At 40.3% G+C, this 16327-nt stretch overlaps 1 protein-coding gene and 1 pseudogene across 2 annotated transcripts; one reads left to right on the plus strand and one right to left on the minus strand.

The window, feature by feature from the left end:
* Positions 1-949: 949 nt before the first annotated feature.
* LOC113640999 lies at positions 950-7175 on the plus strand (annotated as a pseudogene).
* Positions 7176-10026: 2851 nt separating this feature from the next.
* On the minus strand, positions 10027-15144 carry piga (phosphatidylinositol glycan anchor biosynthesis, class A). 2 transcript variants are annotated; one of them, XM_027143571.2, is made up of 7 exons: positions 14937-15144; positions 13582-13936; positions 12689-13121; positions 12471-12603; positions 12025-12157; positions 10628-10834; positions 10027-10515 (listed from the first exon to the last, which is right to left on the minus strand). In XM_027143571.2, exons 2-7 carry the CDS (start codon positions 13915-13917, stop codon positions 10291-10293), a joined length of 1467 nt encoding a protein of 488 aa, XP_026999372.1. In that variant the 5' UTR covers positions 13918-13936; positions 14937-15144; the 3' UTR covers positions 10027-10290. The 2 variants fall into 2 exon arrangements, with proteins under 2 accessions (XP_026999372.1, XP_026999371.1); XM_027143570.2 differs by having other exon boundaries at positions 13582-13952; positions 14937-15143.
* Positions 15145-16327: the final 1183 nt, after the last annotated feature.

A 16327-nucleotide genomic window follows, 5' to 3' on the forward strand; every position in this document is an offset into this window, starting at 1 on the left:
AGCTAATGTCTCTGGTCCTGTGAGCTGACATGAGCTAAATAAATTACACAAACTTTATGAACAACCAGGTTCATTTATTGTGTAAGCTGTAATGTTTATAAAAGTGCTAGGAGATGCCCACCAATTGACCCCCCCCCCAATCTCTCTCTCTCTCTCTCTCTCTCTCTCTCTCTCTCTCTCTCTCTCTCTCTCTCTCTCTCTCTCAACTCTCTCTATCAGAATGATAAATGTTAAATCACTGTGATTAGTTATGAATTTCGTTGCCGAATCTGTAATGTGTGAGATAGAGTCAACACCCATTTTATAAAGTTCTTAGACGTTAAGACTGTTAAACTCGTCTCAATTAAATTATTAACAAAAGAAATGATAGTCGAAAAAAAGAAAACCTCTCATCACTAACAAACAACAAACTACCTAGATAGATATGGTTAGTTAATCACCGACCTGCTACAGTCTCTCCAAACATTGCAGCAGGATAATCTTTCCAAACTGCACACATTTTGCCATCACATTCAAAGCAGTGATCTAACTGGTATACTTTAATTCATTTTGTGTTTAATATTTGAACTATATGATGTCTTCTCTCTCTTTTATTCTGTTATTCTTTTAGGAATAATAATACAATTATTTTAACCTCAAAGAAATAAAAAACATTCATTGAGCATGCAAACTGGCACTGCAGGGAACCAGTTTTGAAATGGTTAGATAAATGTAACCCATTGTTGCTGGTAGTAAAATGTGTAGATAAAAGTGTATGTTTTCTTTTTTTTTATTCGCAAATAAATACAATTTATAAATATTTTTTTTATTTGCAAATCCCATTTTATTTATTTGTGAATTTCATTTCTTTTTGTGAAATTTGTAAAAATATTTGTGAAACTCTTTATATTTATTTGTGGATCATAGTGTATTTATTCAGAATAATGAAACAATTCTGACCCCATAAAAGTGTTATCTGTTGTGCTTGATGCAAAAGATACTGTGACATACGTAAAAACCCCTTCTATTAAGAAAGTGCTGAGTCAGAGATAGCAAGTCTTTGGGCATTTAAGTCATGTGTTTGACTTGAAACCAAGAAGAGAAAATGGCATATCGGTTGTCAGAGGAGGATTTGTCCTGTCCTGTGTGCTGTGAAATCTTCAACGAACCTGTTCTTTTGCATTGTAGTCACAGTGTGTGTAAAGTGTGTTTGCTGCAATTCTGGGAGACCAAAGGATCCAGAGAATGTCCTGTTTGTAGGAAGAAGTCGTTTCTGGAACATCCTCCACTGAATTGGCTTTAAAGAATTTGTGTGATGGGTTTGTACAGGAGAGAAGTCAGAGATATTTACCAGCATCTGGAACAGTCTGCAGTCTGCACAGTGAGAAACTCAAACTCTTCTGTCTGGACGATCGGCAGCCGGTGTGTGTGGTGTGTCAAACTTCGAGAAAACACACCAACCACAAATTCTGCCCCATTGATGAGACTGTAACAGACTGTAAGGTAAAATGTTAAATAAGCTACATACATATATTATGCAGTACATATGACTATTATTATGTATTTACTATTTAATATGTATTATTATGGCCATGAGAATATTGCTGATCTGGATATGAAAGATCTGGATATCCAGATTGTTGTCTGGTTCTGTGTGTCAAAGAACTGATCAAATTCCTTCATGGCAAGATTTTCAGATTTTTGTAATTCATTTTGTGACATGCACACTATAAGAATGAGGGAACTGCGGGGGATATTTATGTCACTTCTCCTACTATTTCTCTCTCTCTCTCTCTCTCTCTCTCTCTCTCTCTCTCTCTCTCTCTCTCCCTCCCTCCCTCCCTCCTTTGTGCTGCAATACACATACTCTAAATTAAATCACACAATTATAAACGCGTTTGAGTCATTTTTCTTTCCAAATTTCTTTCCTCTGAGCACTGAGTGAGCACTGATGTTAATCTGAAGTAACATGCACTGTGTTGATTTATTTTAGGAGGAGCTCAAAAAAGCACTGAAGCCACTACAGGAGAAACTGAACACCTTTTAAAGAGTGTAAACTGAAGTGGAATCAGACTGCAGAACATATAAAGGTTAGAATCAATAACAAGTCAAGTCAAGTCAAGTCACTTTTATTGTCACATCACCACAGCACATGTGCCTTGGTGAGTGAAATTCTTAGGAGCAAACTCCAGAAATTGCAGAACAATTATACAGATAAAGATGTAGATAATGATTTGACATGTGAAAATGTGCAATTTGCTCATACATATAGTCAGTGCAATATCCATCCATCCATCCATTTTCTACCGCTTATCTGGGGCCGGGTCATGGGGACAGCAGTCTAAGCAGGGACACCCAGACTTCCCTCTCCCCAGACACTTCCTCCAGCTCTTCCGGGGGAATACCGAGGCTTTCCCAGGCCAGCCGAGAGACATAGTCCCTCCAGCATGTCCTAGGTCTTCCCCGGGGCCTCCTCCCGGTTGGACATGCCTGGAACACCTCCCCAGGGAGGCGTCCAGGAGGCATCCGAAACAGATGCCCAAGCCACCTCAGCTGACCCCTCTCGATGTGGAGGAGCAGTGGCTCTACTCTGAGCTCCTCCTGAGTGACCGAGCTCCTCACCCTATCTCTAAGGGAGCGCCCAGCCACCCTGCGGAGGAAACTCATTTCGGCCACCTGTATCCGGGATCTTGTCCTTTCGGTCATGACCCAAAGCTCATGACCATAGGTGAGGGTAGGAACGTAGATCGACTGGTAAATAGAGAGCTTCGCCTTACGGCTCAGCTCTTTCTTCACCACAACAGATCGGTATATCGACCGCATCACTGTAGAAGATACACCGATCCGCCTGTCGATCTCCCGCTTCATCCTTCCCTCACTCGTGAACAGGACCCCAAGATACTTAAACTCTTCCACTTGAGGCAGGAGCTCTCCACCAACCTGAAGGGGGCAAGCCACCCTTTTCCGGCTGAGAACTATGGCCTCGGACTTGGAGGTGCTGATTCTCATCCCCGCCGCTTCACACTCGGCTGCAAACCGTCCCAGTGCACGCTGAAGGTCCTGATTTGAAGAAGCCAACAGGACAACATCATCTGCAAAAAGCAGAGACGAAATCCTGTGGTCCCCAAACCGGGCTACCTCCAGCCCCCGACTGCACCTAGAAATCCTGTCCATATAAATAATGAACAGGACTGGTGACAAAGGGCAGCCCTGCCGGAGTCCAACATGCACTGGGAACAAGTCTGACTTACTGCCGGCAATGCGAACCAAACTCCTGCTCTGGTCATATAGGTATACAGCCCTTAGCAGAGGACCCCGTACCCCATACTCCCAGAGCACCCCCCACAGGTCACCACAACGGACACAGTCGAATGCCTTCTCCAGATCCACAAAGCACATGTGGACTGGTTGGGCAAACTCCCATGAACCGTCCAGCAACCTGGTGAGGGTATAGAGATGGCCCAGTGTTCCATGCCCAGGACGAAACCCGCATTGTTCCTCCTGAATCCGAGGTTCGACTATGGGCCGAATTCTCCTCTCCAGTACCCTGGCATAGACTTTTCTGGGGATGCTGATGAGTGTGATCCCCCTGTAGTTGGAACACACCCTCCGGTCCCCTTTCTTAAACAGAGGGACCTCCACCCCAGTCTGCCAGTCCAGAGGCACTGTCCCCAACCGCCACGCAATGTTGCAAAGGCGTGTCAACCAAGACAGCCCCACAACATACAGAGACTTAAGGTACTCAGGGTCGGATCTCATCCACCCCTGGTGCCTTGCCACCGAGGAGCTTCTCAACTACCTCAGTGACCTCAGCTTGGGGGATAGACGAGTCCACAACCGAGCCCTCTGCCTCTGCTTCCTCAGTGGAAGACATGTTGGTGGGGTTGAGGAGATCCTCAAAGTACTCCTTCCATTGTCCGAGGATGTCACCAGTCGAAGTCAGCAGATTCCCACTCCCACTGTAAACAGTGTGCGCAGGGCACTGCTTCCCCCTCCTGAGGCGCCAGATGGTTTACCAGAATTTCTTCGAGGCCAACCGATAGTCCTTCTCCATGGCCTCACCGAACTCCTCCCAGACCCGAGTTTTTGCCTCTGCAACCACCCAGGCTGAAGCTCGCTTGGCCCTCCAGTACCTATCAGCTTCCTCCGGAGTCCCCCGAGCCAACCAGGCTCGATAGGACTCCTTCTTCAGCTTGACGGCATCCCTTACTTCCGGGGTCCACCACCGGGTACGGGGATTGCCGCCACGACAGGCACCGGAGACCTTTCGGCCACAGCTCCGTGTGGCTGCGTCGACAATGGAGGTGGAGAACATGGTCCACTCGGACTCAATGTCTCCAACCTCCCTCTGGATCTGGTTGAAGCTCTGCCAGAGGTGAGAGTTGAAGATCTCTCTGACAGGAGACTCTGACAAACTTTCCCAGCGGACCCTCACAGAACGTTTGGGTCTGCCAAGTCTGACCAACTTCCTCTCCTGCCATCGGACCCAACTCACTGTCGCTGCCCACGTGAGTCACTGTCGCTGCCCACGTGAGCATTTAAGTCCTCCAGTAGAACGACTGAGTCCCCGGTCGGTGCACTTTCTAGCACCCCTCCCAGAGATGCCAAGAAGGTCGGGTACTCTACACTGCCATTTGGCCCATAAGCACAAATAACAGTGAGAGACCTCTCCCCAACCCAAAGGTGCAGGGAAACGACCCTCTCGTTCACCAGGGTAAACTCCAACACATAACTGCTGAGCTGGGGGGCTATGAGCAAGCCCACACCAGCCCGCCGCCTCTCACCGCAGGCAACTCCAGAGTAGTAGAGAGTCCAGCCTCTCTCGAGGAGTTGGGTTCCAGAGCCCAAGCTGTGCGTCGAGGCGAGCCCAACTATCTCTATTCGGTATCTCTCAACCTCCCACACCAGCTCAGGCTCCTTCCCCCACAGCGAGGTGACATTCCATGTCCCTAGAGTCAGATTCCGTGTCAGTGCAATATGCGCACTATGTGCAATATGTGTGTACAATATGTACAATTAACAAACAGATAATGAATCCAACAAGTGAACATGTGCAATATGCTCATACATATAGTCAGTACACACAGTGTACTATTGGGCATCCTTACAGTAGCTCTACACATTATATGCAATATGTGCTTATATACTGTATGTATATGTGTAAATATATGTAAATATATTATATATAAAATGCTATAAGCTGCAAAAAAGATTGTACAGGTACAGAAGTGACATGGATGTGCATCGGATGGTATCTAGTGGTAACAGATGGATTATGGCATTAAATGCAGTGTGTATGTATAGTCCAGTGTGTATAATGCAGTGTGTATAGTCCGAAGTTAAGGTGCAGTGTGTGGCATACCATATTGTGAAAGTACTGTACGCTGTAGGGTGTATTAGTTGTGACTGTTAATTAGTCTGATAGCCTGAGGGAAAAAGCTATCCCTCAGTCGACTGGAGCGAGCAAAGGATATTTCCATCATAGAGTGATTTTTTTATTTAAGTTATATTTCATTTAATTTCCTCTTCACTGCAGATTCAGGCCCAACACACAGAGCTTCAGATTAAAGAACAGTTTGAGAAGCTTCACCAGTTTCTACGAGATGAAGAGGCAATCAGGATCGCTGCACTGAGAGAGGAAGAGGAGCAGAAGAGTCAGATGATGAAGGAGAAGATTGAGAAGCTGAGCAGAGACATATCATCTCTTTCAGACACAATCAGAGCAATAGTAGAGGAGATGAGAGCTGAAGACGTCCTGTTCTTACAAGTGAGAATCATTTAGTCAGTATTTATACTGTGAGAAAGTAAAACTTTTTTCCATCATCAGAAACGTCACGTCAGTTGTGTAAAAATGTAAATCATATCCACTGATATGTGCTTTGTTGTTTTCCAGAACTACAAGGCCACAGTGAATAGGTGAGTGATGTGGTTCCTGTCTCTCTGCTTCTCTGTGTTTCTGAATCCAAAGCCACAGCAACACTGACTCCTGAATGTTTTTGCAGAGCCCAGTGCACACTGCAGCATCCAGAGGAGCTTTCAGGAGCACTGATCCATGTGGCAAAACATCTGGCCAACCTGAAGTTCACAGTCTGGGAGAAGATGCAGGAAACTGTCCAATACAGTAATACACATTCTCTTTATTTCTGTTTGTTTCTGTGGAAGCATATCAGTGCCAGCTAGTCCTCATTCACATTTGCTTCACTTTTCATCTTAATTAGATAATTAATTTCAATTGAGCAAAGATTTTTATGGTTGTTGTTTGATAGATGCGATAGTATGCGACTATAATGTCAAAATGTGAAATGACACAACTGCTCATAGAAGACAACTGGGGCACAAATGACATTTTCATTCAGAAAGGGGGAGAAGAAGGCAGGAGAGCTAATTACTTGGTTGCCAGATGATGATATTTTCACAGAATACCCCTTGCTTTTATAGTATAGTGCTTTTATAGTAAATAATCAGAATTTAATTTATAAATGTCCACAAAGTTCATATAGTGTGTCTTTGATGGGAACCATTTCCACTGAAAGATATATAGAGCGGAAATATCCATACATCAAAAAAGTGACCTTCTTTTATATGGAAATGTATTTAAACCAGTGGTCTCAAAGCTTTTGAGCCATCTGTATATAAAACCTCTTTGTGTCCTCTTTCACAGCGCCCATAACTCTGGACCCCAACACTGCCGATCCTTTTCTCATTCTGTCTCATGACCTGACCAGTGTGAGATGCAGTGACAACATACAAAAGCTTCCTGATAATCCAGAGAGATTTGATGATTGCCTGTGCATCCTGGGCTCTCAGGGAATTAACCCAGGAACATATAACTGGGATGTGGACGTTCAAAATTGCACAATCTGGCTTGTGGGTGTGATAACAGAATCTGCTCAGAGGAAGGGAGATATATTCTCCAGACAAGGAGTCTGGTGTGTGGTATAAGGACAATCAATATAAAGCATGTTGTACACCACATCCAGACTCTCACCTCTCAATAGCACAGAAACTCCAGAGAATCAGAGTGCATCTGGACTGGGATGAAGGAAAATTGTCATTCATTGACCCTCTCACTAACAAACACATTCACAGTTTCACACAGAGATTTAATGATAAATTACTGCCATTTCTTGTTGTGGGTTGTAAAGTACATGCTATAAGATTCCTCCCTTGTCAGTGATCTGTAAGACTCAATGATACTGAACCAGATATTATTTTAAATGAATGATATTCATAGCAATTTATTTATTTGTCTATTAAAGTTACATTTAGGGCTTGCATGCTTACATAGTAGGTTCTATGAACAGGAAGACATGTATATTGAAATTTTGAATGTATATTTATTGATTGAAGCTTTTAATCAATGAAGGCTTGGAGATTTGTGTCGAATATTAGTAAGAAAACTTGCAAAACTTGGATAAAATGATTAGTTTGATAGGTGTTATATGTGAAACTGCGCATCGGAGAAGAATCCTGTCTCCACACAAGAAGTTTGTGGTTCTGTGCAGATCAAATAGACTTCAATATCAATAGATAACCATGCACAGTTTAAAATTCATTAAAGGGTTAATTAATTTTCCTTACTGCAATCATTTCATAAATGTTAAATCCATGTAATGGTCTCAGATTCGAGGCTTATCAAGATCTCTGTTCATTAAGAAGTGAGATTAAGATTTTAACATAGAAATACAGGGTGAAAAAAAAACACAATGTTCATACACTTACAGTATTTTGATCTAACTTTTTGGTGATGAGTGTCAGTGTTGTCCCACATTCCAAAAGAATTGGACCAATAAGTTGGTACAATGCTTGGATACTTAAAATGATGATTATTCGGTTCATACTTAATGGAATAAACTGATATTAACTGTTTCCCCCTCTTCATGATTCAAGTTATATACAGGTGCTGGTCATATAATTAGAATATCATCAAAAAGTTGATTTATTTTCACTATTTCCATTCAAAAAGTGAAACTTGTATATTATATTCATTCATTACACACAGACTGATACTGTATATTTCAAATGTTTATTGTTTTTAATTTTGATGATTATAACTGACAACTAAGGAAAATCCCAAATTCAGTATCTCAGAAAATTAGAATATTACTTAAGACCAATACAAAGAAAGGATTTTTAGAAATCTGGGCTAACTGAAAAGTATGAAGATGAAAAGTATGAGCATGTACAGCACTCAATACTTAGTTGGGGCTCCTTTTGCCTGAATTACTGCAGCGATGCGGCGTGGCATGGAGTCAATCAGTCTGTGGCACTGCTCAGGTGTTATGAGAACCCAGGTTGCTCTGATAGTGGCCTTCAGCTCTTCTGCATTGTTGGGTCTGGCATATCGCATCTTCCTCTTCACAATACCTCATAGATTTTCTATGGTGTTAAGGTCAGGAGAGTTTGCTGGCCAATTAAGAACAGGGATCCCATGGTCCTTAAATCAGGTACTGGTAGATTTGGCACTGTGTGCAGGTGCTGTTGGAAAATGAAATCTGCATCTCCATAAAGTTCTCAGCAGCAGGAAGCATGAAGTGCACAGATAGCAATATTCTAATTTTCTGAGATACTGAATTTGGGATTTTCCTTAGTTGTCAGTTATAATCATCAAAATTAAAAGAAATAAACATTTGAAATATACCAGTCTGTGTGTAATGAATGAATACAATATACAAGTTTCACTTTTTGAATGGAATTAGTGAAAAAAAAAAATCAACTTTGCCTAATACTGATTGCCTGGTAAGTAAGTGTTTAAATTGTAAGACAGGTTTTAGTCAGTTTAATCACAATTCTAAATGAATGTGCTGCCTACAAACCATTATAATCATAATAACATACAGTTACCTTTGCATATAGAGTGAAACAGTTATTTTTAAACTTCCTCATGACCTTACTTATTTAAATGGATGATTTTTGCATGTTATACCCTATATGGTGAATATGGCAATGATGAATAATGAAAGAATTATTCATCATTGTCTGTATATATGTATAATTATTCATAATGTGTCTGTCTGTCTTGGTCTCTCGCTTTCATTAAGTCAGATAAGTTCATCCATCTGTCTGTCTTGGTCTCTTTCTCTCTCTCTCTCTCTCTCTCTCTCTCTCTCTCTCATTAGTCAGAAAAGTTCATCTGTCTGTTTGTCTTGGTCTTGGTCTCTCTCATTAAGATAAGTTCATATAAGTTCATCTGTCTGTCTGTCTGTCTTGGTCTCTCTCTCTCTCTCTCTTTCATTAAGTCAGATAAGTTCATCCATCCGTTTGTCTTGGTCTCTCTCTCATTACGTCAGGTAAGTTCATATAAGTTCATCTGTCTGTCTGTCTTGGTCTCTCTCTTTCATTAAGTCAGATAAGTTCATCTGTCTGTCTGTCTTGGTCTCTCTCTCTTTAATTAAGTCAGATAAGTTCATCTGTCTGTCTGTCCGTCTTGGTCTCTATCTCTCTCTATCTTTCATTAAAACAGATAAGTTCTTCTGTCTGTCTTGGTCTTGGACTCTCTCTCTTTCATAAAGTCAGATAAGTTCATATAAGTTCATCTCTCTCTCTCTCTCTCTCTCTCTCTCTCTCTCACATTAAGTCAGATAAGTTCATATAAAATGACAAATGATGTGTTATTATAATCCTTCCAGTCAAATTACACTCTACAACTTCAACTTGTTAATGCTGGCTAGTAACCATGCTATCTGCAGGGTAATCCTTGGCCACCGACCTTTTCACACACAATCACCTTCCATTTCACATCAGGGTGTCTCGACATCATGCACAAACATTGTGTAACGCACATCTGGCCATGGATTGCATAAAAAACCTGCATTTTGCTGCTCAGCCTTTATTCTAAATGAATTACTTGTTCTGCCATTAAAATGAACTATGGAAGCATGCTGTCATGTTGCTTACCTCCAATTCATTAACAGTACCCTGATACAATATTTAAAATATCTTTGATTCGTATAAATAGGTTTTCTGTAAACAATAGAAGCTATATATTCATGACAGTGGTTAGTATTTAGATGTCATTCATCACTGGGTGAAAAACAAACAAACAACTCCAGGTTAAAGTGGTTTAATAAATGAGGATTTAGTCGTCGCCACCGATTTCATATCTACTACACACGTTTTGTGGAATAAAGTAGTTTATCACAGTTGCACCAGACACCTTTCACTGGAATGTAAACAGGTCAATTCAGTGCACTTGTTTAGAATCTTTGGAAGTTAAAACATGGTCCCAAATATCAGTAGCTGAATCCTTGCCAGACGTAACTGTCTTGTATTAGCAACAGCACACCGTGCATCATTCAGGTATTTACTCTCTTACTTTCTAAAGCTCTGCTGCCAATGACCACCAGGCCCTGTCGCATCCAGAGCAACATCAATGAGGTCATTGGGCCAAAGCCACTGCAGGAATAGAAGGAAGAGAAAGTCAATGACAGCCACAAAGGAGAATATAGAGCCAGCGACAGCACCACAGTGAGAGCGCAGCCTCTGTAGTCGAGCAGGTAAGGGAAGAACTGGCTGTCTGCATGCACGGTCATACACCTACCAACACAGAGAAACAGTAAAGTTTATATAATGACACTGCCATAAGGCAATATCGAAAATTCTATTCTAATAATTGTCAGGATATTTTCACATCATAGAGAGCACATACCTTTTCTGTGCGATCAGCGACATTTCTCCAGGTGTAGAGAGTTTTGACCTTTTGGTGGATGACTGCAGGTGAGGGCACTTTGCCTGCACGTTGCTTGGCGATGACCTTTTCCAAGCCGACACAAAGGGAGCTGACTGTTGGCTCACACAGGGTCACCAACTCATCAGGGAGAACTTCTGGTATACCTCCAACACGAGTGCTCACTACCTACACACACATTAAAGAAGAATGCAAACAACATTTTGTTCATACTTCCATCTAGAAGTCCCTCTATACACCAAACAAGTAGCGTGTTGTACTTACACATATTTGATCACAAAATATCCTCAATTACGCTATTAACTTTCAAATAAGTATTCCAAACTGCCAGTGTTGTAATTTAACGAAGTAAAAATACTTCATTACCGTACTTAAGTAAAAATTTCACGTATCTGTACTTTACTTCGCTATTTAAATTTATGTCAACTTTCACTTTTACTCCACTACATTTCCTAGATAAAATGTATACTTTTACTCCGTTATATTTCCAATAAGCATCTTCGTTACTCGTTACTACATAAGAATCATAAGAAATGTGTGCGACAGCAATAAGGGAGGTTTGGTGATCTACTGCTCCTATATTGTATTACGCAGTTCCGTACGCTCTATGGAGAAGCACAGGCACGCGCAGCGTGCACGCACAGTCAGAGCTGGAAGTGTTTATCTATAATATTAATCAGCGGAAAGCCGCAAAGACGGCAACCAAAAGCAGTGAAATGTCACTATTCTTATTACCAGAGTTGATAGCACAAACAAAATATTAATGCAATATCAATACTGAATAAAAATAACATTTGTTGATTTGGTCTTTGTCTTGTGAATATTTGTTTATTAATGACTGCATTCACTGGACTCAATGTTTGTAGAGAATGCACACATACATACATCCAAGACTGGCCTCATCATAATAAAATGCATAACCATGCATAAAATTTTGGTGTCCACTTTTGCCATTTAATAATACCATAACTTTTGGCTTACTATGTAGTCATATAATATATAATATAAAACTCGTCTTGTTTTAAATTCTCACTGAGGGCTAAAACCCCTAAAGATGAAACCCTGGAACCGCCCCTGATCTTATGCCTACCGAAAATCACTGAAATTTTACTTTTTACTTTTACTTCAAATACTTAAGTACATTAAATATCAGAAAATGACTTTTGATACTTAAGTACAGTAAATATCAGATACTTTAAGACTTTTACTTGAGTAATATTCTAAAAGGTGACTTTCACTTCTACCAAAGTCTTTTTCTGGTACGATACTTGTACTTTTACTGAAGTATTGCTTTCTAGTACTTTATACAACACTGCAAACTACAAGCACACACATCATTTATAACTAAACACACTGACCTGCAAGCCACAGCTGGCTCCCTCTACTATGGCCATGCAGAAAGCTTCAGTTAATGATGTGTTCAGGAAGATATGACCTTGCACCAGCACATCCCGTACATCCTTGTGATCCAGAGCCCCCAGTAGACGCACCCTAGAGACACAAAAGGTGCTTTTAAATATTCTACTCTAATCACCTTACAAGTAATATATACTATGCACAAGTCACTGAAAAGCTTTCAAAGACTGTTTGTCAGATTTAAATCCATTCATAAGGTTCGACTGCCCTGAACCATTTCAGTTTACCCATCACTGCTAACTAAAATTGTTTTGTCATGATCTGGGTGAAGAAAGAAAACAATAAAAAAAAAAAAAAAAACAGAATACCAGAGCTAAAACACCTGATACTGGTCATTTGCATTCTCCAAACAAGAGGAATAGTAAATACAACAGAGAAACTTGTCAACCTGTCATGAAGCTGATATTTCTCTCTAACTTCTTCCAGAACAAGGCGTTTAGGACCTTCTCCACCAATCAGAAAGCAGAGATCTGGATACTTGGCACATAGCTCTGGGATGATTCCTCCCAGCAGGTCAATTCCTAAAAACAGTGATAGACAAATCAATCCATCACTGCACACATTCCTATAGCGAACAAATCATCTATTACATCATGCACTGCCTACCTTTCCTGTAGACCAACCGGCTTACTACGACTATGGTTATCTTGTTGTTGTCACGGCGACTGGGGTCAGGCGTGAAATCGGTTGGGTCGACCGCATTGGGGATAACAGATACAATGTCAGGGTCAATGTCAGCCCTCAGTACAGTGTTCTCCTTGCTGGTGTAGGACACACATACGATGTGGTTGGTGTCGCATAAAGTCACAGTAAGCAGTTTATTGGTCAGCACAGAGCTGAGGTCGGCGAATCCGAAAAGCGAGTGGTCAGTGAACACAGTGTTGAGACCCATAGTCTTGGCATGGAAGAGAGCATCATGGCCCATGGCTGAAAAGGAGCTGTGGGCATGAACCACAGTGATACGCTCACGTACGAACACACACCTGAGCAGTGGCAGACTGTGAAAGCAGGTGGTGGCTGTGGATTGGTTATACATCACCTATAGGAAAAAAGGTATCAAGTCATCATCCATAATTTCTGGTAGTACTAAAGTGAACTTAATATAAACTTAATAACTGTGTGAAAATTTTATAGATGTTTTGCTGACAGACTTTATCTTACACTTTATCTTTAGAGAACTTTGCACTTTATTTATGGAACAATATTAATAAAAACTACACTCAGCCGAATCTTCTTCATGCTCACTGCTACCAAAACACATGATACACCAGTATTTATTCCAGAAATATGACGCTATCCTTTCAGATTACATCTATTCCCTAGCAAGTATAAAACATTTTAATCAATGGGCAGAACACTGGAAAAAATCAGCTGCATATCAGAAAATTATGAGTCAAGTTAGGATTGAGGTAATTGGATAAATCATAATAAACAGAACTGGATGATCAATACCCAAACCATTTACTTTAGCCTTATGAGGTCAAGATTAACTCACAGACCTGAAGAGGGAGGTAATAGACTTTCAGACCATTGGTGAGGTAGCGTATGCCACGCCGGTTGCCATAGGCATGTGTTGCTATCACCACCTTGTGGCCCTTCTCTATGAGGCACTGTGAGAGCTGATAGATGTGGCTCTCCACACCACCCATGTTGGGGTAAAAGAAGTCAGACACCATGCAAATGCTGTGCTTTGTGCTCTGCAGGTATCCATAACATCTGGAAGTGCTGGAGGAGTGTGTGTCAGTATGGCTGTCCGTGGAGGAGTGTGTGTGTGGACTGAAAGGCTGTGTGTCAGATGGACAGGACCGGACATCACACCCCCTTCTCCGTCCCATTTTGAGGTCTGGTCATGGACTAGAAAGTTAAGAATCTGTAACACAAATCCAAGGAAAGTTGATCAATCATAAAGAGTTAATCAAATTCAATTCAAATTTCAAAATCTATCAACTGCAGACATTTTATTTTTTCCTCAAACAGGGATTAAGAAGGAAGCTGAACCAATGTTGAACCATGCCTTCTTTGAACCAATGTTGTGTCAGTCAGCTGTATGGTCTGGTCTTTATCAGCAATCAGGTCTGTGCTAAACTCAGAGTTTAAGATGACCCATTAGTTCCTCAGGATCTCTCGGTTGCACTATTATAAACTGTTGTAGAAAGGACATTATTTACATTTACATTATTTACTGTAGAGTGTCACCCAAATGAGGATGGGTTCCTTTCTAAGCCTGGTTCCTCTCAAGGTTTCTTCCTCACATCATCTCAGGGAGTTTTTTCTTGCCGCCGCTTCCTCAATAGGGATAGGGATATATATATATATATATATATATATATATATATATATATATATATATATATATATATATATATAAAGTTTTAAATTAATGTTTTGTAATTAAATTTAATCTTTAATTATATATCGATTTATTTGTATCCTTATTTCTTCTTATTATTATTATTCTTATTATTTATATATTATTATTTATAAATTTATTTACTGTTTCTATACTTCTGTAAAGCTGCTTTGAGACAATGGGAATTGTTAAAAGTGCTATACAGATAAATTTAATTTAAATGAATCGAAAACGAAAAAAGACACAGCCACAAACTTATTAACAAGCTAATAAGCTGCTGTAATGTAATATAATATAATAAAAGGACATATACATTCTACAAAGCGTTTAATTGGACCAACTAAATGTCAATGAGTTTTCTGTTATTAAAGGACAGTAAAATTAAAAAGACACAAGTTCTGCATGTAAAATAATAAAGTGTTAAGTAATATTATGTTGACTGTTTCACAAGCTAATTCGTCTAGCAGCTAAGAACATGTTCATGCTATGTTCATGTAAACACACCTGAAGTCAGACTCGGGCTGCTTGCTGATGATGATGATGATGATGACAGGTGATTATAAACATCTGATCTGTCGCTGTGTGAGTTATTATAAAACCCAAGACGACATTTGTTTTTGTTTTTTGTTGTTGTTGTTGATATTTACAACAACCCAATAAAGTCTTCAGACGTTTCTTCTTCTTCACCACTAAGTTATAACGCACACTTCCGTTCAATGCTCCACACTGCCCTCTAGTTAAAAACATGTGCACAAACCTTTTATTATTGTGACCATAATATTTCTTTGCAAGTGTCTATGATGTACTTAAATAACTAAATATTCCTATGAAACCTTGTCTAACGTTTTGTATGCATTGTATGTCTCTACACCGATCAGCCATTACAAGATGAGTGACCGCAGCATTCAGAAACACAACATTAGAACCACTTGTGCCAGTTCTGATAGCTTTGTTTAACTGATGCATGACCAAAAGACCTCTGAAGGTGTTCTGTTTTATCTGGCACCAAGACTTTAGCAGCAGAAGATCCTTTACGTCCTGCAAATTGTGAGGTAGATATGACATCAGCACATCTCGATTACAGATGCAACATTTCACCTGTCTGTGCTTGTAATATTGTGGCTGATAGGTGTTTATACTAATCAATAGGACTGATCATTTATGATTTTAAATAGTGGTAAGAAGTGTTGAGTCTGAGAAGACGGCTGTTATGATTTACACATTTTCAGCATTTTAAGAGTTAAATGCATCTCTATACAATTTTAGTATAATTTTTTTATTGTTTGAAAAGGAAATAATAGTATAACCAGAACCTAATGTAATAAAGAATAATAGTCATGTGATTATAAAATGTAAAACTATGTGAAAGCTTGGTGTGATTATTTTCCTAGAAGTGAGTTTGGGCTGGAAAAGGAAAATGGCATCTAATTTTACGGAGGAGGATTTCTCCTGTCCTGTGTGCTGTGACATCTTCAAGGATCCTGTTTTACTGCGCTGCAGTCACAGTTTCTGTAGAGGGTGTATGGAAAAGTTCTGGGAGGTCAAAAAAGCAAGAGAATGTCCTGTTTGTAGAGAAGGATCACTCATAAGGGATCCTCCATTAAACTTGGCGTTAAAGGACCTGTGTGAGACTTTTTTACAGGAGAGATGTCAGCAAGGTTCATCGGTGTCTGAAACAATCTGCAGTCTGCACAAAGAGAAACTCAAACTCTTCTGTCTGGATGATCAACAGCTGGTGTGTTTGGTGTGTCAGACTTCAAGAAAACACAGCAACCACAAATTCTGCCCTATTGATGAGGCAGCAACAGACTTTAAGGTAAACACACACACACACACACACACACACACACACACACACACACACACACGCACACACACACACAGTGCCACTTGAA

The sequence above is a fragment of the Tachysurus fulvidraco genome, chromosome 6 (assembly GCF_022655615.1).
Source record: "Tachysurus fulvidraco isolate hzauxx_2018 chromosome 6, HZAU_PFXX_2.0, whole genome shotgun sequence".
NCBI classification, from domain to species: Eukaryota; Metazoa; Chordata; class Actinopteri; order Siluriformes; family Bagridae; genus Tachysurus; species Tachysurus fulvidraco.